Source organism: Gadus chalcogrammus, chromosome 11, assembly GCF_026213295.1.
Source record: "Gadus chalcogrammus isolate NIFS_2021 chromosome 11, NIFS_Gcha_1.0, whole genome shotgun sequence".
Lineage (NCBI taxonomy): Eukaryota > Metazoa > Chordata > Actinopteri > Gadiformes > Gadidae > Gadus > Gadus chalcogrammus.
The window spans coordinates 1,378,162-1,404,805 of NC_079422.1; the positions used below are offsets into that span (position 1 = coordinate 1,378,162).

The 26,644-nt window shown below is 43.7% G+C and overlaps 2 protein-coding genes across 2 annotated transcripts in view; one reads left to right on the forward strand and one right to left on the reverse strand.

The window, feature by feature from the left end:
* Positions 1-1,405: 1,405 nt before the first annotated feature.
* ccdc12 (coiled-coil domain containing 12) lies at positions 1,406-14,640 on the forward strand. The gene is made up of 7 exons (XM_056602275.1): positions 1,406-1,613; positions 5,400-5,470; positions 13,122-13,201; positions 13,330-13,391; positions 13,475-13,509; positions 13,695-13,771; positions 14,042-14,640. The coding sequence occupies exons 1-7, from the start codon at positions 1,455-1,457 to the stop codon at positions 14,119-14,121; spliced, it is 564 nt and encodes a 187-aa protein (XP_056458250.1). The 5' UTR covers positions 1,406-1,454; the 3' UTR covers positions 14,122-14,640.
* Positions 12,475-26,644, reverse strand: part of si:ch211-257p13.3 (kinesin-like protein KIFC3) — a 34,963-nt gene continuing 20,793 nt past the window's right edge. Inside the window, exons 13-21 of the mRNA XM_056602271.1 lie at positions 17,928-18,058; positions 17,718-17,829; positions 17,427-17,608; positions 17,002-17,106; positions 16,769-16,899; positions 16,563-16,683; positions 16,108-16,237; positions 15,747-15,976; positions 12,475-15,635 (exon numbers count right to left, since the gene is read on the reverse strand). Coding sequence (XP_056458246.1) covers positions 15,510-15,635; positions 15,747-15,976; positions 16,108-16,237; positions 16,563-16,683; positions 16,769-16,899; positions 17,002-17,106; positions 17,427-17,608; positions 17,718-17,829; positions 17,928-18,058 — 1,268 coding nt within the window. The 3' untranslated portion in view covers positions 12,475-15,509. The remainder of the gene's footprint in view (positions 15,636-15,746; positions 15,977-16,107; positions 16,238-16,562; positions 16,684-16,768; positions 16,900-17,001; positions 17,107-17,426; positions 17,609-17,717; positions 17,830-17,927; positions 18,059-26,644) is intronic.

Here is a 26,644-nt window from a genome sequence, read left to right on the forward strand (position 1 = left end):
CACACACACACACACACACACACACACACACACACACACACACACACACACACACACACACACACACACACACACACACACACACATGTATAAATGTCCCGTGAATCAGCTTCCTACCGTAGGCCTATGTCTTTTTTTAAATTATATTTAGTTATATATTGCTTGAACTATAAGTAGAAAAGGGATAGACTGTTGCCCCCCCCCCCCCCCCCCCCGCCCACACACACACACACACACACACACACACACACACACACACACACACACACACACACACACACACACACACACACACACACACACACACACACACACACACACACACACACTAACCAACAACCTTCACCAGTAAAGAGACCACACACACACACACACACACACACACACACACACACACACACACACACACACACACACACACACACACACACACACACACACACACACACACACACACACACACACACACACACAAACAAACACAGTGCGGTGGATAGAGATAAGTTACAAAACGCATTCCATCTGAAAGCTGTTTTGTAATGGCTTGTAAGTAACAATGTGTCAATGTGCATCTCTTTGAACAGTATATGTGATGTCTTCCTTTGAATCCACTTTCCTTCAATCGTTTACTCAAAACGGGCTCAATATGACATTAGGCTGGCTATAGTCAACTATTCAATGGCCTTTAAATAATGTATGGCTATAGGTCTCTATGCTATATTTAAATGTAGACCTACATTACCACATATAAATCTTGATACTATTAAGGTAAATTCAGATGTACATAGGCCTAATACATTACACATGGTATATGCATAATCACACCTATAACATTATGTAGGATTGCGTTTCCTACCCAATAGTTCTACTCACAGGAAAACGGTGTTCAAAAATAGGATTGACCACTCAGTTGTATTACCATGATAATGTCCTACATTCAGATTAGATCCTAACAGTGGGTCAATGTCCGGCTGAAGGGGTCAATTGGGTAGGCAAGAGTGGCATCTTCACACATTTATTCATTATAATTGGCTTCACACTTCTATTCTTGAATCGTTATGATAGGCTAAACTCTCATTGTGTAACTTATCTTTCTAACAATTCATCAGTTAGGCTTGCATTGGATAGTTTAGAGCCTTAATACCATCATCATCACATCATAACAACAATAATCCCGACATTATATAAAAAAAAGGGCACATGTGGATGGATTAAAGAAAACGGGCTCAAAATGATGCCCATCACATCCAGTGATGGCCATACCTTTAATTGAGGAAAAAGTAAACGCGCCTAAAGTAAATAAAACCTCCAATAATAATTATCGTACAACGGAATTTTAATTTGTGCTTTTTTATTCCTTGCAGATTAAGAAAATCCACAGGTGGGATGTAACGACAGGACAACCAATCGATGCGTTCGTCGTTCGCTGTTCAGTCTGACAGGACAACCAATCGATGTGTTGGAGCCTCGTGGATCAGTCCGACAGGACAACCAATCGATGCCTGCGAGGACAGATAACTTTAACAAAAATGGAGCAGAGCATCGGGTCGCTGCAGGAGCAGGCTTTGAAAAGAAAGGAGCGGTTAAAAGCATTAAAGAGCAGAAAACTTCAGGTGAACTATTGGTATCATAGTCCTGTGTAACACAATGGGAAGAAGGCCTGATTTGGTCAGCTAATGGATCTACCTGCTCACTTTTACACAAGCTAGCTAGCTCTTAGCTACCTTCTACCATGGCACGTTTGTTAGTAACTGACATTATACTGGCGCTTGTTTCAAGGTTGTTAAACTACATACTTTAAATTATTACTTTAAGTGTATCGGCCATGGCCAAATAAACATTGTAGTCAGTTTGCTAGCTATTCTAACATCGACCATTCTCTGTAAAAGATCAGATTGCTCTATCTATCTATCTATCTATCTATCTATCTATCTATCTATCTATCTATCTATCTATCTATCTATCTATCTATCTATCTATCTATCTATCTATCTATCTATCTATCTATCTATCTATCTATCTAGATGTTATTAAGAATGTCCAATGCCTTTGTCATTTTTGTATTCTACATGTATTTCGATTTTGATTATTGCGATATAGTTTGGTTAAATTTGAACTCTGTACCTGTGTAATGTAATTGAGTATTCATTCAGAGATTTTGTCGAGAGACCTTCCAGTTGATATTCAGTAGGACTTTTACCAGAATCTAGGCTTACTTATCAAATGTTTACTGTTAATTTCCATAACTCTTGGTTATTATTCTCTATAGTTCAGAACTGCTCCAAATTCTGATAAAAATAATAATTGGAAAACATCTTCAAGAGAGCCCCTTTCTCTGTTCAGGGACCAACATGATTCTTACTCTGCCATGTTTGACTGTTATGTTAAACTTAATCATCTTGGCCTGGCTGTAGTGTTGCAAAAGTGTTTTGCATTCCTACATCTTGATATGGTATTACGGATGCACTGACTATACTATTTCAAAAGTCAGTCTGTCCCCTCAATTGTTTAAGCAGGTGAACAGGAAGCCTCTTCACGAAAGTTGAAGCTGGAAGGAGCTTCTCACTTAAAGTTTTTACTAGTGCTGTCAAGCGATTAAAATATTTTATCGCGATTAATCACATTAATGTCATAGTTAACTCGCAATTAATTCTATTCAATTTAATTAATTGATTTCGTGCTGCTAGCCTTTTAGTGAGTTCAGAGAGTGTTGAGAAGGACAGTAATAAAATATATTGGGTGAGATGGATATAAGATGAAAGACTCGGAGCGAATTCAACCCGTTCCACTTGACCTCGGGTAGGTGCATGACAGTGGTAGGCCGACAGTAAAACTTCAATAGCCCAGGCTTTTATTTTGTTTCAATCATTGAACTTTTGAACAAAACTCTTGCTCAGTAAAGATGGGAAATACTATAACATTTATTATTTAAACCAGTATGAATATTCCTATCGTACGTAGGACTATACACATTACCAGGCTATCGGATAACGCCTACGCACACGCGCTCACACACACGGTGGCGGAGTGGTAATCGGGAGAGTCGGGAGTATTCCCGGTGGGCCGTTAACGTTTCGGGGCTTTCGGGCTGATTACTGCGGGATAACAATATTGCGTTTATAAAAGTTCCTTGCAGCGCCGTCCGGCAGCCGGAGCTGTGCGCCCGCAACCTCTCACTTACTCAACAGACGCAACACTCACAAACTGTCAACGTCGCAACCAAGTCGATTTTGTCTAGAGGGGAGTAACTGAGCGGCCCCTCCCGAAGTGGTACAGCCCAGGTGGGCCTTGAACTGCGATTGGTCAGAAAGACGTTACAGCTAGTTTGTGCGGCGTGCTTGTGTTCCCGGTGTAGCTAGATCCGGTATGGTGTTGTAGTTTTTCTAACGTCACTAGTTGTTGCTAGACAGCAGGTGAAAAAACGACGTTTGCCAAGCCAAACGAGCGTTAACCGCACGATAAAGTATTCCGGGAGCAAAGAATCTAATAGGGATGTGCATTTCTGGCAAGAATACTATTCAATATTCGCTGAGAAGTATTCAAATAATATTCGCAAATCGGTCAATCAAGAACCCCCCAGGCACGCACAAACGCACCTCGCATACACACGCGCATAATGACACAGGGAGAGGCTTTTATGATTTGTATGAAATCAATCTGTTTATTTCACCAACGTCACCATCAACATTCAACATCAAAATTATATATTATATAATTATATAACGTGGGCTTAGGCAGATAGGCCTACATGCGCCAAAAACAGATTGTTATTTATTTATTTTACTGAACACAGCCTGCATGATGGTGAAATAGACGCGTCAAAAAATAACTTCACACGGTGTGTCTTTTTACAATTAATTTTTTACCAGCATTTGTAGTGTTGATTAGGGCCCGACCGATATTGATTTTTGAGTGCCGATGCCGATTATTTTCAGAGAAAAATTACGATTACGATTTAATCGGCCGATTAAAAACAAAACAAAAAAAAGCCTATAAAACGTAGTTTTTGATACCTTAAATATACTTTAAACACTTATGACGAATATTTGAATTGAATGCAGAACCTTTGAGTACATTTACAGTCAATGAGTGTAATGTAAAATGTAAAATAAATAACTAACTCCCAATGTGCTGCGCTCGTGAGCAGTGACTAACGCGTGCGTGCTGAGCAGTATGGTCTCACCGTTAGAATCTACAGTATAACAAATTAACATGGCCTGGGACCTAAAGAAAAACAGGCACAACATGCTCAAACGCGTCTTGTGTACATTGGTGAGGTGAGCGCGCAGCTGCCTGAGCGAGCGTGCTTTCATGTTGTATGGTAAAATTCAATCTCCTCTTTTTTACTCCAGCTAAAGTTGTTAGTTTGCAAGGCGAGTAGGAGCGCAATCTGCAGGATACTAAGCGCAATAACATTTCTAAAAAAATAAATAAATAAATAAATCGGTTGTAATCGGCGTCTTTTTGGCAGATGTTGATTATTTTCAAAAAGGCTATAATCGGCCGATTAAATCGGCAGGCCGATGAATCGGTCGGGCCCTAGTGTTGATCAGCAGAGAAATAGTCTGCCAAAGACATTGACGTCGCTTAGCAACCGAGGACGCTGGGGTTGATAAGTTACCGGACTACTTTACCGGACTACTTGCGTAGTGGTACGATATAAAAAAAATCTACTTTCCTTGACAGCGGTCATTATATGCTTAGCAACGGTGAATTATCAAAAGATTATTCACAACCGGGAGTTGTGAAGGCCAATGCAAGTGAACTGAGCGTTCAACAGCATTGAGAAGAGCCGTGTAATAAATAATGATAGTCACATTCATTATTTGATATTCTATCGTTGCCCATCCCTACCTTCTAAGAGGACTAAGTCTGAAGTATGGGCATACATATTTTGGGTATTTAAAAATACCGCGATAAAACCGAAAACCGGGATCATTTTGGTCACAATAACCATGAGTTTAAATTTTCAGACCGTTACATCCCTCATGACATAATTTCTGGAAAAGTAAAAAAGTTATTTTCCAGAAATAGCTTTGTTCTCATTTGCATTAAAGCTACAGACACCAGAAACGGCACATTCTGAAGGGACTGAAACAGAGGGGAATAGCGCTAGGCAATTTTTTTTTTTCAGCAAACAGCTTCAAATACATGTTTTCTGGAACTCGTTTACTATGTTTACTTGTTGACAAAAAAACATAATATGTCTCCTTTAAGCGCAATTGCATTGTAAGGCCACTCTGCCTCTTATTTATTTTATCATTGGTTTTGTGATTGATTCCTATAGAATGGAGGCAATGGTCTGCAAAAAAAGTCACTTGATGATTTGATGAATTCTTACCTTGCATGTAAATGATGCGCACGCAGTGTTGATTGACTTTGTGGTAATGATCTTGCAGGGCCGTGACGATGAGGAAGGAGAACCTGAGAGGAAGAGGGCCCTGGCAGAAGAGGCCGAGGAGAAGCACAGGTGAAGGACCTTTCTCACTTTATTAATTAAATGGACTGTGATACACGCATGCAGGGGAGACAAGGAAGGCTATTGTTACAAAACAGGATCTCTAGGTCAGGGGTTTTCAAAGTGTGAGAGAGTGAGCCCCCCCTCAGAGATAAAAATTCAGCTGAGCCCCCCCCCCCTATTTTTTTTTCTAATACCTGTGTTTTGAAAGCTATTTTAATTATTTTACACATTTCAAACATCTCCGATCATAATTTTAAAACATTTGGAACATATTTTTGAAACATTTGAAACAAATTTTTTAACATATCTTTTAAACATATTTCTGAAACATTACAACATCTTTTTGCGTTTTTAAACAACACAATTTAACAACTTTATCTAAGCATGTTTTAGCTTAACCTTTTTTAAATACATTTGAACATCTTAGTCTGTGTAAACTGCCTGTTTACAGGTTCATTCAGGGTACCCGACTCTGAATTTTCTGAGTCGAATCAGATCTGCCTTTTCAGTCCAGAAATTCGACTATTCGGCGGGGTTTGTTTACCGGCGTTGCTATGGTGACCTAAATTATTATAAGCAACTGAAAACGACGCCTGTTTGAAACTAAAACTGTGATTCTGAAAAAAGTATAAATGCTATCAAAATTCCGTTTAGATAGTATTGAAGATACAAGTGTGTAGATTTGTTTAATGGTTTGAATGATGGTAAACGGTTGAAAAGGGAATGAGTTACGATGTCTAGAAGTAGGTGTATCAGAATGGGCTGACGTCTTCAATGAAAACATCTGAAAACGAAGCGGTATGAAACTAAAACTGTGATTCTGAAGACATTTTAAATGATATCGAAATTCTGTTTAGATATTATTGAAGATACAAGTGTGTAGATTTGTTAAATGGTTTGCACGAAGATAAACGGTTGAAAATTGATTTAGTTATGTATGTTACTTCTACAGTTGAAGTATGACTGATGATTCGAATAATCGTCTTTCAGGTTGTTTTTTTTTGGTTTTTTTTCTCACGTCGCGCCCCCCCTGAAGAACTCTGGCGCCCCCCACAGTTTGAAAACCACTGCTCTAGGTGGTTGCATACGTTATTGAAGTACAGTTTAATCTCCTATCTAATGGGACATGTTCTCAAAGTATAACGTCCTAGGGTTCATCTGGCTAATGGAATATCCTGCAGTGTACGTGAATATTGGCCGGAAAGGAGCAGCTTGCCCCTCTGTCCTGCAGGATTTTTTATTTTTTTAACTTAAAGGTCCCATGACATGCTATTTTATGTATTCTTTAATGTAGGTATTAGTGGGCAACTAACACAGTATTCAAAGACGTTCCCGAAATTCAGACGTGGTGCAGAGTTACAGCCACTCCGAGCCAGTCGCACATTGAGCTTCCCCCAAATGCGCTGTTTTGGTGTCAGTAGCTATAATGCAAATGAGGAGGAGCGAGGCGGGTCAAGGAGGAGGGTGGGGGTGTGGCCGTGAGCAGCTTGCAGCCACGGTACCATGCGCTCTGTTTACAGTGGATGTATCGCAATGGCGAGCCGCACACAGCCTTTAGCCGTGTTCTGTAAATATTCTAGAACACACGGGAGTCCTGCAGCTCTATATCTAAATATTATCATATAGCCTACATAGATATCTATATTATATATTATATATTATCACGGCCAAAAGCTGTGTGAGCCGATATTATGAATCTCAAACGACTGTGTTGGGTTCTCTGACGTTCCTGGTTCTTCAACGTCCACATCAATGTGAAGTAAACTGAACCGCAACAAGGAGGAGAAAGGGATCGTTACCGGGCAGCGCTTAGGCACCTCCGCCTCCGGCGGTGGTCCCTCAGCGGGGCTCAAGTGGGAGACATTCGCCGCCAACAATCCCTTTCTCCTCCATGTCGTGGTTCATGTTCTTGAGGGAGTCAAAGCCAAAGTTCCTTCCCCCCCAATTCATTCTCAACCTTGGCTGAGATACGCCCCCAATACGAGTCTCGTTGTAGAAATACCAGTCCGACGTGTTATGCGCCATAACACCAAAAGCAGAACGGTTATCCAATAACAAGGAAGTGTACAACACTTGCGTTACATTCCTGGAGCTCTATATCTAAATAATATCATATGATACATAGATATCTATTAGGGTTGCCGCGGTGTGGACATTTTCACACCGAGTAATACGCTCGTGTCAACACCGGTATTACCGGTATAAACTTTGAAACTAGGTCAACCGCCATCTTCTCCGTCAACTCTCCTCTCACACTCGGTGACAGCGGCTGGCAGCGCGCCAATTCTCGGCGTCTTATAACGTTCTATATATAATGGGATAATATAATTTTAATAATCACGGCCAAAAGCTCTGTGCGCCTCCGGATGGCCGTAGCGCGGTGAGCTCACGTAGGGATTGGGCTCCGCGGGGTTTGTTTACCGGCATTGCTATGGTTACCGGTCTTGTAAGGAAGCACGTCAATTCTCGGCGCGACAATTCTCCCGCACAGAGCAGAACTGTGGCCTATTCTACACATTTTAATTTTCTTAATTATAATTATATTATTCATTTTTACTGAATTTGTTTTTTATTAAAAAGAAAATAAAAATAAAAACTCGGTGTTGCCGGTGTGCAATACCGAGTAAACGGTGTTGGCCTCAACACCGGTAATACCGTATACCGCGGCAACCCTAATATCTATATCATATAAGCAGGGCTCTACAGTGCGCCCATTTCACTCGCATTTGCGAGTGAATATTTCGGCGTGCGAACGAGAAAAACAAAACAGGAGCACGCGTGCGAGTGACTTCTCCACAGCGCACTATACTGTGCGTTCACACCAAACGCGAAGGGGTGAAACGATTCCATACAAAGCAGCGATTCCATTTGCAGCGCAACACTTTTGCCCGGCACGGGCGAGCACGTTCACGTGTATTTCAGGTGGATTTGCTGCACGCCGCTTTCGCTCAAATTGAAATATTTTAACTTTGCCGCGACATTCGCGCGGCCACTGAGTGACGTGCGTAACGTAACAGCCAATCAGTTTTCAACCGGCCAACCATTCCCTGCAGTGCAGTCCGGGGTGCACCGCAGAATGGAGGAGAAAGTGATTGTTGCCGTTTGCGACTCCCCGAGCTCTGTATAGAATATAATATAATATAATATAATTGTATATTGTATATATAATTTCACGGCCAAAAGCTCTGTGCGCCTCCGGATGGGCGTAGCGCGGGAGGCGCTACGGGAGGGTTTAGCGGGGTTTGTTTACCTACGTTGCTATGGTTACCACTCTTGTGTGTTCCACGGTTTAATAGGTATCTAAATCGCTGTCTAATCAATACTTCATTCAATGCCTCTTCCGTGGTCATTACAATATTATGAATAGACTGCGTGGAGAAAGTTAATGCTGTTACTGTAGTCGATAAAGTCTACAAATTCAACCCCCGACTGGTTGAAGGATTTCGGGTGGCTAGTTTATGATGCTAAGAACATGAAAATGTTCTGTACATTTTGTAAGGGAGCCCCATCGGCAATGGCAATCTCCTCTCTGTTTATAACGGGGAACCCTCATCTGAAACGCGAAGCTGTGGTGAAACACATCGAGTCCACTAGGCATTCTCGCTGTCCCGATTTCTATATAAATCGAACCCAGCCCAATAACCCTGGTACCTAGGAAGCCGAAATTGGTGCTGTTTTGTGTAGCCTGAATGTAATCTTGTCTATTTATTTGTCTTAATTTTGCTTTAGTAAGTGGGTTCTGTTGGTGTGTGCAATTTCTGCACGCTAATAAATGTTCTAAACAAAAACCTATTGTGCCCCCATTTTTTTTCCTGTGCTCCTAAATTTTTTAACTTAGGAGCACAAGTGCTCCTGAAAAAAAAAGTTAGCGTAGAGCCCTGCGTGTATTGATTCTCGGCCATGGTGGAGAAGGAATTGGGGGAAGAAACATTGGCTTTGACTCACTGAACTCCAGATTGAACCGCGACTTCAGATTGATGTGGAAGGACCGGAGACGTCGGAGAACCCAACGCAGTCGTTTATTCATAATATCATCCGGAGGCGCACACAGATTTTGGCTGTCATATTATATATTACATTATAGATGTCTATATATTATATTATATTATTTAGATATAGAGCTCCAGGTCTCCCGCCGGAGCTCCCGGAGTGTTCTAGAATATCTTATAGAACACGGCCAAAAGCTAGGGATGGGCAAAATGATTCTTTTCCGGGAACTAGTTCTTTCAGTTCAGTTCACTATAACGATTTCGTTTATTTGCCGTAGCGCGGGGACCCCGCGCTACGGCCATCCGGAGGCGCGCAGAGCTTTTGGCCGTGATATTATTATACAATTATATTATATTATATAGGCCTACTATTATGTATAGGGAGTCGCAAACGGCAACAATCACTTTCTCCTCCATGCTGCAGTTCACCCCGGACTGCACTGCACTGAGTTGGCCGGTTGAACGCTGATTGGCTGTTACGTTACACATGTCACTCAGTGGCCACGCTGTTGAACGCCGATCGGCTGTCATCACGCGAATGTCGCGTCAAAGTTTAAGTATTTTTAAAGATTGATAGATTGCGGGGAACATAGGACCCTTTTCCCAGAAAAGGGTCCTATGTTCCCCGCTTTTCCCGAAAAGGGTCCTATGCTCCCCGGTATGTATGGCTACAGGGGAACATAGGACCCGGGGAACATAGGGATGACCCCCATTTGGGAAAGTATTACTTTTCCTCCCGAGATCCCGCTAATGTTGTGTTATAAAGTAAAGGGAAACAAGATATCTATTCTTCCTCCACCTCTCTCGCTTCTCTGCTTGGTGTCGCTGACGCTTATAGTTTGCCTCCCTCGCTCTGGTAACGTCACGTACGTGGGAAAAAAACAACGAAGCTCCGAATACTGATTTAAGCTACGAATACAAATTTTCTGAGTGGCCGTTAGATGTAAAAATCCATAGATTAGCCGCACTGTTATATAAGCCGCAGAATCGAAAAATGGGAAAAAAGGCGTGGCTTATAGTCCAAAAATTACGATAATTGATATAGCTCCCTCTATCGCCTGATCTGGGTACAATTTGGAGAGGTTGCATTTTCAGTTAATTGTTGTACCGCTCCCCAGTGGTGGGTGGTGAATTTTATTTTAGGGGGGGCTGAAAGTTTGTAAACCAAATTTTCCACATCAATGAATTCGCCCAGAGAGGCGGGACCATTGAAACGCGACTTGAATCTGACAATTCTGATTGGACAATGACAGATAATATGTCTAGAACACTGAAAACTACTTTTGCTGTGATAGCATTTGTTAGAAAAAAAATCCTTTCTCCCTGCACTGGTAATGCGTCGCCCAAATCGCCCCTATACTCCATCCGCCCCTGCCGCTCCCTGTAGCCCGATATGGATGAAATTTGGAGAGGTTCGTCTTGACCCACACCAAGTTTTATGATGATTGGTTTACCTTGGGTTTCGGCATTAAGTTAATTTTGAATGATTTTGTGACTCTCTGGCCGCCAGGTTGTTTTGTCATTTAATTTTACTTGTTGGACCTTGGGTGCTCAACATCCACTAATTTGGTCCCACTCAAATCAAACATTCCGTTGATGAACTGTTGTGATTTAAGTCACAGGTCACGCCCATTTCGATGCCACACCCTAATTGGAAGTATGTTGAGTCTCTCTTGTTCAGAATTTGATTCTGAACAACTTCTGTATTGGACTCAAGATCAGAGGAGTCCATTTAGATGTTGATATAAGCATTACTCTCACGAGTCTTTACACGTTTTAAACCACACCCTTTTAGACGTTAATGGCTCCCGGGCGCTTTAGTTTTCAATGTACAGACTTTGCTTTATGTCAGATTGAGGACTTTGGTCCAAAGGTGATAGATGCTAAAGGTTTTTTGTCTCAGTGAAAAAACCTAGAATCCTTAAGGAAATAAGTGTTTCTAACAAAGTTCGACATAGTCGTATATCTATCCAATTAGGTTCTTGAAGCATATTTGTTCAGCATGAGGATATGCATTATTGTGTTGACAAAGTGTCATGACACTAAGTCAAAGCGGTTATGAGATATGTTTGCTCAAAGTTTGCATTTTCGGACTGTTGCTATAGTGCCAGCTTTGGGCCAATCAGTGTAATATTTGCTCTCTGTTAATCTTGAGTCAGCCTCTACAGCTGTAGTTAGTTTCATAAAAAGCGTACGAGCGGTTATAGGCTGTGTAAGTCAAACGTGGCGTAATAATAATAATATAACTAACAATTACAATAGGTTGCCTTCGCACTTTGTGCTTGGCATCGTAATTAAAGCTGCAAGCAGCATTTTACGGGTGCCAAGCCTAAATAAGACCAATAAGACCCTGTCAGACCATTAAGACCCAGACGCAGACCATGAAGACTTTTCTTTTGCATACGGTTGACAACGGTGGGATAGCATCAGCTTGGATCTGTTGATGGGCAAACAAATTTTCATGAACGTACGTCAAAAGGCTGAGGAGTTATAATTCTTTAAAGTTTGCAATTGATCGCTTTATGGTCCTATTTTTATGAACTTTAGCCTGGTTAACCTTGACCTATGCTTCTTTAAATGCACCAAGTTTGGTGATGATTGACTCAAATTAACCCCGCCTTTAGTCACCTATCATTGATTGGGCTAATGTGGATGTCCAGCCGCCATTTTGTTACAGGTTCTGGGCTTGCTAGGCACATTTGCTGCTATCAGGAGATACAAATGTCTACAGGATTTCATGACTGTAGAAGGAAAAGGTCCGATAATATGTCCGTCCCAAGTCTGCAGCTATTTTAATTGATATAGCCCCCCCTATCGCCCGATCTGGGTACAATTTGGAGAGGTTGCATTTTCAGTTAATTGTTTTACTGCTCCCTATAGCTAAGGTTAACCTTGCCTTTTGGCATTAAGTTGATTTTGTAAAATTTTGAGCCTCTGGCGGCCATGTTGTTTTATCATTCAAATTCATTTTACTTGAGCAGTTGGAACTTTGGTCCTCAACAGCCATTAAGTTGGTCCCGCTCAAATCAAACTTTCCGTCTAACTGTGATGATTTTAGTCACAGGCCACGCCCATTTTGATGCCACGCCGTAATTGAAAATATGTTGAATTTATCTTATTCAGTTTTCTATTGAACTCAAATAGCAGCATTTAAGTCTTTACGCGTTTTAAACCACACCCTTATTAGAAGTCAATGGTTCCTGGGTACTTTAAACTTTATTATACAGACTTCGCTTTATGTCAGATTGAAGAGAATGGTCCATAGATGACGTGTGCTAAAGGACACGAGTGAAAAAACCTAGGATCCTTAGGGAATTGATTGTTCGGCACCCTAATAATAATAAAAACACTAACGATTACAATAGGTTGCCTTCGCACTTTGTGCTTGGCACCCTAATGAAACTAACAATTACAATAGGTTGCCTATAGTTAGGTTAATCATCTGATATTGAACAGAATAAAAAAAAAATGTTTTCACCACTAGGCAGCACTGCCACCTATTGGGAGTGTTTGATATTAAACATCTCTTGTGGACATATAATAGTGGAGCCAATTAAGATATACATAGTCCAAGTACTGCTAAAGGGCTGCAGTTGCGATGTATTCATAGTACTGCCCCCACTAGTAGTCATTACCTCTGAGACCCGGTCTGTCTTTCTGCACCACCGCAGGGAGATCAAGTTGAGGAACTATACCCCAGAGGATGAAGAACTGAAAGACAGACAGGTCCCCAAAGCCAAGCCTGCTTCAGGTGAGAACCTCCTTCACCCAGAGCTGGTAAAAACACCAGGCCAGGAGGCGGACCTGATCTGTGTCATTGGACTTTTGGTAAAGTTTTGTCGACTTGCATTAAAATAATGTTTTTTTTATGTTTTTCAGTGGAAGATAAAGTAAAAGAACAACTTGAGGCCGCTAACCCAGAGCCCATCATCGAAGAAGTGGTAGGTACTCTCTGGTGAAGTCTGTTTCTTTGATTCAGTTTCCTTAGTTTGTAACTTATTGCTGCTCTTTGGTCTTCATACAGGATTTGGCCAACCTGGCCCCGAGGAAACCTGACTGGTGAGAGCTGCGGGTCTGACCTTTAAACATGGCTCTGATTGTATTCCAATTTATTCTAGGATGTATTTATACTTTTTTTCTTCTATATAATTCTTGTGCTTCACAATATGTATTCACTATACCTCTTTTATAGTGATTCAATTTAAACCTTTAGGATCAACAAAATAATACATCCTGTTTCTTAGGGATCTGAAGCGAGATGTGGCGAAGAAGCTGGAGAAACTGGAGCGGAGAACACAGAGGGCCATCGCAGAGCTCATCAGTGAGTACCTTCAGCCTCTTGTGGTAGGATCTGAACTCAGACCTGTCTGGGGGTGTTGATTGTTTCAGGCTAATTGCTTTGTGATTATAAAACCTGACGGGGCCGGAAGCTGTATGATAATGTTGATAAATCTCAAATGTCTGCCATTTTCTGCTGGCTGTCCAAAACGTGAACTATGGTTCACTGCAGAACGCATGCTTAGCTGCAGCAGTCGGCCTTGCTGCCCATCTGGCTAGGAAGGAATCTTATTGACAGTGTGTTTTTTTCCAGGGGACCGCCTTCGAGGTAGTGAGGAAGAACTGGCGGATGCCGTTGGAGCAGTATGCGTGACAGAAGGAGATTCAGACTGACCTGGACTCATGACACCTAGTGCCACAGCAGGGACCCGGCCTCCATACAGCCACATTCACCTTGTGTTAGGGACTCACTGTGGTCACTGGAACAACCCTTTTCTATGTCCTATTGTCCTACGTCCTATAAAATGTCATGATGTGTGGTTGCTGATGAAGATGGTCCAACATGTAGTGTTTGCAGGATGTTGAACTAGCACGCCTACCCTTGGTTTGTAAACCGTCAATGTGATAAACTAAATGTTTTATATTTTCCAGGAAAGTCTGCACATCTTTTATTGCCTGAGAATGTAATACGTTACATTCTTGACCTTTTTTATTTCCTCCAACTCTGCAGTAGTTGAAGGAACACATCTTACTCCCTACTCAAATTAATCGAGTGACTTTGCTATAGCTGATATGTTGGGATACTTATAAGGGATTAAAACTAACATGTTTTGGTATGATTATCGCTAGTGTATCAGTAAGCACCTATGTTGCAAAAAAAAATCACATTAATATTTCACCATAAAGTGCAGTCAATATCTACTCTGAATTACATTGCTCATCCATAAAATAAATATTGCACCAATAGTAATTGAAGATACAGCAATTTCCCGTCTCTATATATTCTATTCCAAACTACTTTCGAAATGTTAACTTAACAGGTCATATTGAGTGTCTGCCCTTCCAGACCTAAAATGACACTGTACATAGAAGAATATTCCATAATTCAGTTGATGGAAAACCATATTCCTTCTATGCACCTATACTCTAAAACAGTGGTATAAGTTAAGCTCACAAAACACATACGCAAGATGTGTTTAACGATAACTAAATGTTACTATAGTGGTGTCTGGTGGACTCCAGGCTGAGGTCTGCCCTGGGGTATGGGCCAAATCCAAGTCTTATGAAACGATGTCCCACTGATCTATTAATGATCTCCAACATAAAAAAATCCACAGCCAGCCTAATACTGTATATTTGAATGATTCATGGTTTGCACCTTACTAACTCATTGAGTATTTTCTCCCAATCTGAATCCCTGTATAAGCACTTAACTGGTTAGTGAGGAATACTTTTGCAACCTCACTGCTTGTGATTCAATTGCAGCAAACCACAGCTTGGTTTAAGAAAAGCTTATTCAAAGAGAGAAACATTGTTTTGGCACCGCAGTTGAAGAAATAATACATGCTGATTCGATCATTATATAGAGCTAGTACACAAAAACTACCAATCTCAAGGTGTGATTCTGGTGTCATGCAGACAGTTCCACAGTTATAGCCCTTTAGCTGAATCGTTCTTTCAGCATCACAGCTGTTAGCGCCTGGCTGTGGGTTGATGTTTCATCTCTGGCTTGTTTTGTAAGGCATTGCATCCCTTGTCATCCTGAAGGAAATGGTGACATGCTAGTCGCATTGGGCTGCACCCGATTCAATCTTCCTGGCTGCAGGACCAAGTTCCACCCTACACACCTTCTGGGCAAACTTGAGCGAGCACAAGGTCTCGCCCACATTGCTCTCAAGAGCAGACACCTTTAACAGAAGATGAAAAAGATCAAATTATTGAAATACTGATATAATGCATAAGAAAATTATGGATGTTAATATGCTATACAGGAAGGTGGTTGGAGGTTCAACACAAACCTGGACGACCATGGCTGTCTTGTTGCCTTTCCCAAGGGAGTCCTGCAGAAGATAAGTGAGACGGGAGTTCCGGAAAGGGATGTGGGTTTGGTTGCCTCTCAGAGCCTGGATCACATCCCCAAGTGCCAGCAGGGAGCGGTTTATATTCTGGGCCTCTTTCAGCCTCTCCCCCTCTGCACCAGACTTCCACACCCTCTCCGATCCAGCCAGGTCCACAAGGTTTAACTTGCCTAGAGACAAAGGGGAGTGTGAAGGTTAAGGAAGGTAAGGAAATCCTGGATGAAAATATTTAATGTAAGAATTTGTTAAAATTAATGGTTCGCTGATTAGTAAGAAGCCACGCGTGCAGCAGGGGTCTTGCCTGTGGTTTTGGAGCCGTTAGCCAGGTCGGTGCCGTGCACGGTGATGCAGAGCAGGGCGTGGGAGCGCGAGCTGTGCTGGTTCATCTTGGTTCCAAAGGTGATTCTGTTCCGACGGGCTTTGGCCAAGACCTGGAGAACCACCAGAGAAAATGTATTGGGCTGCTCACTTGAAATTTAAAAATCACATTGTTTGCGGATGCAACATAGTGCAGTATAATTCTCGATTTGTATGTATTGCCACAACAAAATAAAAGTGAATAAAGAAATTGAAGAATAGATGATCTGAAATAAAAAATGATGTTCTAGTCTGTTGATCTTGCTGTCCCGGCGTGCAGACTGCAGCAGAGAGAACAGTGCATTCCCAGGATGACTGGGCCTGTGCTGCTGTTTGATGAACATCTTAACGTCACTGAGCCAATGATGATTTCAATCAAAGTGGAGAAATGTCTGTCACCTTCTTGATGTGTTGAAAGCCTTTGACCTCCGTGACCCTGAGACCTGGCACATGCAGCTGCCCCGTTCCATCAGGATTGATCTTGATGTCCAATTTCTCTCCATCCTTGCTCAGCAGATCTCTGTGGACCAAAACAACACATGCGACCACTGTAGGCTTGTGTTCCAACCAAACGAAAGGCATTATTCACAGGAGGGTGCCTTTACCTCAGCAGCTCGTTGTAGATCTCCACAGAGCTGACGTTCACAGTGTAAGACCACATGTCCTTGCGCTCTTCTATTTCATTGAAGAGGTGCTTCAGAGCCCGCTGGTTGATGCCAGGATTCTCAACTGAGCCCTGAAAATCAAGCCCCCCCAAAAGACAGGGTTCAGCCATTCATTCATGAATTGCTTTAAACTACTGAATACATGGAGAGGTAGCTTGATGTCTGCAGAGTACCTCCATGGTGTAAGTCTTCCCAGAGCCTGTCTGTCCATAGGCAAATATGCACACGTGATAGCCATCGATGCAGGAGGTCACAAGAGGCCCAATCTCTTGGAAAACCTTAATTGAATAAGATAGTGACAGAGAGGAAAACAGAGTTATGTGAGGATTATATACATCTACTTCTAGATGCTTATAATAAATTAAATTAAAAGTAAATTAAAGTTAAAAATAAATATAAACAATTTGGCAATATTAGGATATACATTCCAGGTGATAACTCTCAGGGTGTGTGATTCTCCCCACCCAACAATAGGTGCGTTTCCATCCCCCTGATTTTATGTGAACTTTGAAGTATCAAATCAGTAAAAGGTGATGGAAACGCAGCTAATGAGACTGAAGTTTCACCATTATCTCTGCAGACATTCCAACATGGGTACCTCTTCTTGCGTGGCCTGGGGGTGGAAGACCTTGTCCAGTTCAAAGGTGCGAGCCTTTCCCTTGTTGATCACCGAGAGGGCTGACTCGTTGTTGGGGTCTGTGGTGACCACCACCGCCTGGCCCTCCTCCTGCTGGTCCTCCTTCAGCACGGGCTTCACACGACACAGAACGCGGATGTTACCTGGAAGTAGGGTTAGTGAGCGTTCTGTCCACAACAGGTCTGAACCCAACCAAGCAGAATCCCACTAATAGGCAGTTTTCCCTTTGTCCTCTCCGTCTGCTGCCATTACCTTTGAGCTCGACCAGTTGTTCGTGGTACTTCCTACGCAGCGCCACTTCCTTCCTGTATTTCTCCATAAGGTCTTTGTTGGCTTCGGACATCTCATGGATCGCTGCATTGATCTGCGATCAAGGGCACAGATGACTCTTACTGCCGTCTCAAAACAGAATCCATGAGAGCTGTCAGTATGTCATTAGCCATTCATGTCAGGCCTGCTGACCTGTTTCTTGGCATCGCTGATCGCCGCTCCATAAAAGTCTGAGAAGTTGCGGACCTGGCTCCTGAGGCTTGCGTAGTCGGTCTTCATGGAGCCCAGGGCTGGGGGGAGGGCGGTCAGTCGCTTCTGCAGGCCTGCACCCAACAACACCGGCCCCAAAGAAACCCATTTAGTATTACATGCATTTACAGGGTCCTACCCCGTAGACACAGAACAGGTGCCACCGTGCCAGTATGATTCATGAGGTATGGTTTTTGATGCTGTTGGTTGTAATTTCAGTCAGCATTGACTTAGTTCTATGAAATCGCGGACATGGGAAGATACAAGCTATACACAGAGTGGATAACACAGTGTCTTCTAATCTAACTACTATAATACCAGGCCTATCGCACCAGTTACTCAAGTTACTCATGTGCCAAGCAGCCTGCAGCTCACACACACAGCACGCGCTAACGCATACATACACCGCAAGCACGCACAAACACAATGCATGTACACACCGCACAAGCACGCAAATACACCACACGTCAAGACATAAGCAGCGACACATACCCGAAAGCGAACACACTTGCAGCAATGCACACGCACGCGCGCACACCGTACGTCAAGACAAAAGCAGCGACACTCGCCGAGCTAAGACGTTATGCTTTTAAAAATAACGCCATCGACACTCGCCCAGGTAAGAACACACACGCACACACCACAGCAACACTCGCCTAGGTAAGACGTTATGTTTTTAAACATAACTGCTCCGCCATCGACACACTCGCAGGTAAGAACACACACGCACGCGCACACACTGCAACGACACTCGCCCAGGTAAGACGTTATGTTTTTAAACATAACTGCTCCGCCATCGACAGACACGCCCAGGGAATAACGCCCCGTGCCCACTACATGCGTCCGTTGCGTGATCCCCATTGACTTTAATGGGGACGGACGCGCAATGCATTGTGGATCCGCCCGCTCCGTTGGAGCCTTCGGCTCAGTCAAGAAGTTGAAAAATGTTCAACTTTTTCGGCAGCGACGGATCCGTCATCCAATCAGATCGCGTCTGCAAATGTAAGCACTGTGACGCGACTCGGGCGCTGACGATACTGGAAAGCGGGAAAGCGGGTCATCTTGCATCGCAACAAGCAGGAAGTAGCGGGAAGAACCAGGCGAAGCGATTTGATTGGCTGACGGATGCCTCTGCAAAGACTACTCCCCCATCAGTCAGCCACGCCTTCCCACCTCCGTTGACTGAAGGAGGTAAAAGGCTGGTTTATGCTCGGTTACGTAAGCGTAAGCGCAAGCGCAAGAGGCCCTTGCGCGCCCTTGCGCCCCCCTTGCGCGACTTCTCACGTCTTGCGTGCGTCGGGTGATTTTTCTAGACTTGCGTCATTTTTTACGTAAGCTTTTACGCGAGCCGCCCAGCCTGCAAACTCCCATGTAACACGTTCTGTCTATAGACTGTAGAAATTGCGATAAAAGAAGAAGAGACAATTTCTCACCTCGACAAGCAACGGCGGGTCGTTCATTTTGTCATAATAAAAACTGTTTAATTCAAACATCGCACCGAGAGGCATACACAGAAGTCACTAAATCTTAAAGAGACAGTGTCCCTATAACGCGGAACGAAGTCATGTAAATAACGCAGGCATACGTCTAGAGCAGTGGTTTTCAAACTGTGGGGCGCGCCAGAGTTCTTCAGGGGGGGCGCGACGTGAGAAAAAAAAAAAAACCTGAAAGACGATTATTCAAATCATCAGTGTACTTCAACTGTAGAAGTAACATACATAACTAAATCAATTTTCAACCGTTTATCTTCGTGCAAACCATTTAACAAATCTACACACTTGTATCTTCAATAATATCTAAACAGAATTTCGATATCATTTAAAATGTCTTCAGAATCACAGTTTTAGTTTCATACCGCTTCGTTTTCAGATGTTTTCATTGAAGACGTCAGCCCATTCTGATACACCTACTTCTAGACATCGTAACTCATTCCCTTTTCAGCCGTTTACCATCATTCAAACCATTAAACAAATCTACACACTTGTATCTTCAATACTATCTAAACGGAATTTTGATAGCATTTATACTTTTTTCAGAATCACAGTTTTAGTTTCAAACAGGCGTCGTTTTCAGTTGCTTATAATAATTTAGGTCACCATAGCAACGCCGGTAAACAAACCCCGCCGAATAGTCGAATCTCTGGACTGAAAAGGCAGATCTCGACTCAGAAAATTCAGAGTCGGGTACCCTGAATGAATCTGTAAACTGGCAGTTTACACAGACTAAGATGTTCAAATGTATTTAAAAAAGGTTAAGCTAAAACATGCTTAGATAAAGTTGTTAAATTGTGTTGTTTAAAAACGCAAAAAGATGTTGTAATGTTTCAGAAATATGTTTAAAAGATATGTTAAAAAATTTGTTTCAAATGTTTCAAAAATATGTTCCAAATGTTTTAAAATTATGATCGGAGATGTTTGAAATGTGTAAAATAATTAAAATAGCTTTCAAAACTGAGGGGGGCTCACTCTCTCACACTTTGAAAACCCCTGGTCTAGAGTCCATAACAAGACTACACTTTGTTGCTCAAAGTTAATATTACTCCTCTCCTTGAGCCTCCCCAAATGTCTTGTGATATTGATATCCCCCCTGTGGACTGTTTTAATTTTTTTTTCTTATGTTTTGTATGTATGTGTGAGTGTGAGCATAGCCGCGGGAACGTATTCTCAGCAGGGGATGCTGGAAAAAAAAAACTCAGCCTGCACTTGACTCGCTACATTGATAAAAAAAACATATATAGCAGTGCAGCTCGATTACACCAATGCAATATTCTGCATGCGCGCAGTCGAAACTCGATCGTTGTATTCACACCATTGTTCACATCCAGCTGCTCACAGAACAAGTTTAGTGCACCACCGCTCCCCCTCACACTTTTTCAGATAACCTTTTTTTCAGTCATATGAGCATTAAATAAATGCTGCGTCTCAAAATGCCTTGGACAGCAGCAAGGATGACCCACTTTGCCACGGGCCGAAACAGTGCGGAGTGACCAGAGCAAACGCAGCGGGCAGACGAGTGTGAGGATTGATGTGTCTATGGTGGACACATCAGTTTGGCCTATTTGCACTAATGTTTAGTGGCAATGCAGTGTTTTATTCTATGCCTTTTTATTTTCCTATATTATTTCAATAAATACAATTTATTTTTTTATAAAAAAAAAGATCAGGGGCCGTATTCACAAAGGATCTTAGGGCTAAAAGTAGGTCCTAACTGGCGAATTTAGGAGTAGGCCTAACTCCTAAAAATAATGGGCGTGTCACTCTTAAATTTATGACTCCTAACTTTTTGCACTAAGAGCAATTCACAAAGTATTTTAGGATTAAAAGTAGCACCTAAGTCTAGGAGAGCTTAAAAGTCCTCAAGAGGACTCCTAACGCAGTAAGACCTATTCACAAAGAATCGTAAAATGGCTGCGAGACGAAATGTTTTGGAGACAATGGAAGACTGTGAGTTGATGAAGAGATATAGGCCTAGGCTAAATCGTGAGGGTATTAAACTTGTTGTGGAGTTAGTGCGGGATGCAATAACATCCCCGACTAACAGGAATAATCTGATTAGATCCGAAATAAAATGTTCGGCCACACTACGTTATTTAGCAACAGGGGAAATGCAACTTTGCAATGCCGACGATTTAAAAATATCGCAACCATCAGTCAGCCGTGCCATAAATCAAACAATCAACGCGCTCTCTAGACCACAGTTTATCCGGTTTCCTTTGGACATTCAACAATTACACAGGATCAAAGCCAACTTCATGGCAATTGCAGGCATGCCCGGTGTGGTCGGTGCTATTGACGGGACGCACATAAAAATAATTGCGCCATCAAAAGATGAGGACGTGTTTGTCAATAGGAAGAAAGTGCATTGCATCAACACGCAGGTTGTTTTTGATGCAAATTTTAACAAAGCCTACTGGATGTTGTTGCAAAGTGGCCTGGAGCTACCCATGATTCGCGCATTTGAATGGAGAGCGGTCTGAGGCAGGTTTTTGAGATGTACCAGTTGGGTGTCACTTGCTGGGTGACAGTGGCTATCCCTGCAAGACGTGGCTCTTGACACCCTACCTCAATCCACAACCGGGAGCACAGTTGTATAACATGTAAGTGATTACGCAGATTACGCTTAGTCCTATGCGTAAAACACATCGTATTGGCTCTTTGACGCCTTTTATTTGTTGAATCCATATTTATTATTGTTTACTGTTTTCCTCCATATATGCTAGAGCACACAAACATACACGAAATGTTGTGGAGAGAGAAATTGGGCAGATGAAACGTCGGTTTCATGTCCTCCACGGCGAAATACGCCTCACCCCAGAGAGGGCAAGCACAGAAATCACTGTATGTGCCATTCTACACAACCTCTGCAAGCGGAGGAACATTCCACAGCCAGACGATGACCACGATGATGATGATGGCGATTAACATGACAATGAATTTGGCCGTGTGGAACCGAGTGGACTGGGATTTAGGGATCACTTTGTGAATACACATTTTAAGTAAACACCCTGGCACAAATCAGTTTACACACATTTGTGTAGTTCATAACATTTTTTTTTTTTCAATTTTTCAATTTTACCTATTTTTATTGTTTGCTTTCTCTCTCTCTCTCTCGAACGTGCAGGCTACAACGTCATTATCTTGGTGTGCACAAAATTGTCATCATGCATGTATTCTGCTAACTGCACTATAACTACTTAATAGGAATTCATTTCTAGCCTAGGCTATTTCCTTGTTTTTCTGTGATTTAGTGGGCTCGTCTGAATAACCAATCACCGAACTGACCGCTTCTAAACTCGTGCACGAGAATTGACGTAATCCATAGCAACGGCGCGTTACTCTTAGTTCGTGATTCATCCTTGTGGTGTATCTGAAATTGAATGCAGTACATTAAGGGTTAATGTATTACGCAGGTTACGTTACAGTAGACCAATAGGATTATGTGTGTGTGGTTACATGATGCTGGGTTCGTACGTCTTCATGTCAGTTTAATAAAGTGCCTGTAAAGTCAAGACACAGTTGTCCGCGCTGAATTAATATTCCTCAAATAGAATATACGACATGGTGTCAGAAGTGCTGTGTCTATGACCCGAAAGAAAAAGCACAGGACACAACGGTCCACGGCGACAGAGACAGAGGGAGAGACATTGGTGGATGTTAAGAGCGAACAACGTGAGGGAAACGTTAACGTGCAACAAGCGAGCATGGCGGCTAGTGCACCAACTGCTACATTCAACATCCAGCCACCGGAGCCCTTCGATTTCAACAAACCGCTCGATTGGACAAAATGGATCCGGAGGTTCGAGAGGTTTCGGCAAGCGAGAAACTTGACTACGAACTCCGAGGAAACTCAGGTTAACACTCTGATATATTGTATGGGGGATGAAGCCGACGATGTATTGAGAGGATTAAAACTGAGTGATGCTGACACGAAAATTTATGACAAAGTAAAAGATTCCGGGATTTCTTTGCTGTGAAAAAGAATATTGTGTTTGAACGTGCATGCTTCAATATGCGAAAACAAGAACCAAATGAGACTGTCGAGGCATTCGTCACTGCCCTGCATGCTTTAGCAGAACACTGTCAATATGGGGACTTGCATGATGAACTCATACAAGATCGGATCGTAGTGGGGCTTGCAAACACCAGACTTTCTAAGCGCTTGCAGATGGAGGAAAAACTGACTTTGCAAAAAGCCATTGATATGGCAAGACAGTCTGAAGAAGTCAAAAAGCAACAGAGCACACTTAGGGGTGACGCTAGCAGTGTGATGCAGATGGAGGGGAGCTCCATAGACAGACTGATAAAAAAGGGACAGCAATATACCAACTGGAAAAGCAGCGGCGCACATTCCCGCCAACACACGCAAGGCAGAGACAAAGGCATGCAGCACAGCGCCCAGTGCTACAAGTGTGGGGGGCCTTCTCACGAGTGGCCCGCCAAGTGTCCCGCCAACGATGCAACCTGACGGGGCTGCGGAAATTACCAGCCAGCTGCAAAAGCAAGTCTGTGGTAGCGTGCATTGAGGAAGAAGAGGGGAAAAGTTTCTTCTTGGGCTCTGTGTCATGTGAAAACAACATGTGGGCGGCTGATGTGCAGATAAAAGGGAAAGTGATGAAATTCAAACTTGACACCGGCGCAGATGTAACCGCCATTTCGGACAGTGACCTGAAAGACTTGTTCCCGGGGGCACAAATGCCTGTCCTCCACAAGCCAGAGAAACCCTTGCTGGGTCCAGGAAAGATTCAGCTGGAGGTAGCTGGCTATGCAAAAATGCAGCTGACTTACAAAGCCAAGCAGACGGAGGAGAAGGTCTATGTGGTCAAAAACCTGAGCACACCTTTGCTCGGGCTACCGGCCATCACTGCCCTGGGTCTACTCATTCGAGTCGACAGCGTCACCATGGACTCTTTAAAGGCAACCTACCCAAAACTCTGCAAGGGCCTAGGCGACATCAGGCGTCCATACCACATCCAGCTCAAGCCAGAGGCCGTGCCATTCTCTTTAAAGACTCCAAGGAGAATTCCCCTGCCTCTGATAGGAAAGGTGAAGGAGGAGCTCCAGCGGATGGAAGAGATGGGGGTCATCAGGCGCGTCGAGGAGCCTACGGAGTGGTGCGCCGGCATCGTCCCAAAGAAGAACAGCCAGCGACTACGCCTGTGTGTGGACTTCACAGGCTTGAACCAGTATGTGTGTCGAGAGAAGTATGTCCTGCCATCAGTCGACCAGAGTCTAGGAATGCTAGCTGGAGCCAGAATCTTCAGTAAACTAGACGCGAACATGGGATTCTGGCAGATTCCTTTAGCTGAGGAGTCAGCCAAATACACAACATTTATAAAACCCTTCGGACGGTATCACTTCCAGCGTCTTCCGTTTGGGATCAACTCTGCGCCCGAGCACTTCCAGCGTGTCATGGCGGAGGTGATAGATGGACTCGACGGGGTGGTCTGCCACATCGATGACCTGCTGGTGTGGGGAAAAGACCAAGAACAGCACGACGCTCGTCTCCATGCCTTGTTGAAAAAGCTTGAACAAGCAGGGGTGACTTTGAATGCAGACAAGTGCGAGCTCTCCAGGAGTGAGGTGGTGTTCCTCGGGCATGTCATCACCACGTCAGGCATCAGCCCCGATCCAGAAAAGACAGAGGCCATCAGGGACATGAAAGAGCCTACAAACGTCAGCGAGTTGAGGAGTTTCCTGGGGATGGTAAACCAGGTGGGAAAATTCATACCCCAGCTATCAGAGAAAGACAAAGCTCTCCGTGACCTTCTCTCAAAGAAGAACTGCTGGCTGTGGGGTGTCGACCAGGTGGCGGCTTTCAGGGTGCTGAAGGAAGCACTAATCTCTCCACCGGTCCTGGCCATGTATGACACGAGCAGGGACACCAAAGTAACGGCAGACGCTTCATCTTATGGACTGGGGGGCGTGCTCCTCCAGAAATGGGACAGCGAATGGAGGCCGGTAGCTTACGCATCCCGCTCACTCTCACCCACTGAGCAACGCTACGCGCAAGTAGAAAAGGAGGTCCTGGGTCTAACCTGGCATGTGAGCGCTTCCGGGACTTTTTGTTAGGAAAGCACTTCTGCCTAGAGACTGACCATAAGCCGCTCCTCTCCTTACTAGGCGCACAAGCACTCGACCTGTTGCCACCAAGGATACAGCGCTTTCGAATGCGGCTCATGCGCTACTCCTATGACATCGTGCACGTTCCTGGAAAGTCACTATGGACTGCTGACACATTGTCACGTTCACCTGTACAGAAACAAATGACCGCAAATGACACTGAACTGATGGAGAGCACGAACATTTACGTTGACTGCATTGTCAACAACTTACCTGTCAGTCCCACGTTCATGGACACACTCAAAGCACAGCTGGAAGCTGACAGTGTATGCTCTCGTGTCATGAAAATGTGTGCAGACGGATGGCCAGATCACGCACAGCAGGAACCACTCCTGAAACACTTCTGGCCCGAGCAGGCTACACTCACAGTACAATGGATGGACTGTTGCTGAAAGACACACGTCTGGCCATTCCAGCAGCAATGCGGAACGATGTGCTAGACAGACTGCACGAGGGCCATCAAGGGGCCGTGAAGTGCAAAGCACGTGCCCGTCAGACTGTGTGGTGGCCTGGGCTGGGACATCAAATCACGGAGATGGTGCTCAAATGCAGAAGGTGTCTGCAAGAGCGCCGCAATCACAGTGAGCCACTCATGCCGTCAGACTGCCCCGAGCGCCCATGGCAAAAGCTGGGGGCCGATCTCTTTGAACTGGGGGGAAAAACGTACCTGCTCGTCGTTGATTACCTCTCCAGGTACGTCGAACTTGCCCTGCTGACACACACAAAATGCAATGATGTGATTAACCATCTGAAATCGATGTTCGCCAGACACGGCATCCCGGAGGTGCTCATGTCTGACAACGGCCCAAATTCCCACAAAGCAATGGCGAGGCTGAGCGAGCAGTACAGACCATAAAGGGTCTGCTGAAAAAGGCAACTGATCCGTACATGGCTCTGCTTGCATACAGAGCCACACCTCTTCAGAATGGATACAGCCCGGCCCAGTTGCTCATGGGTCGACGTCTCCGCACCACAGTGCCGACACATTCCTCTGAGCTGCAACCTGCACTGCCCGACCACAGCACTTGGTTCCAGAAAGAA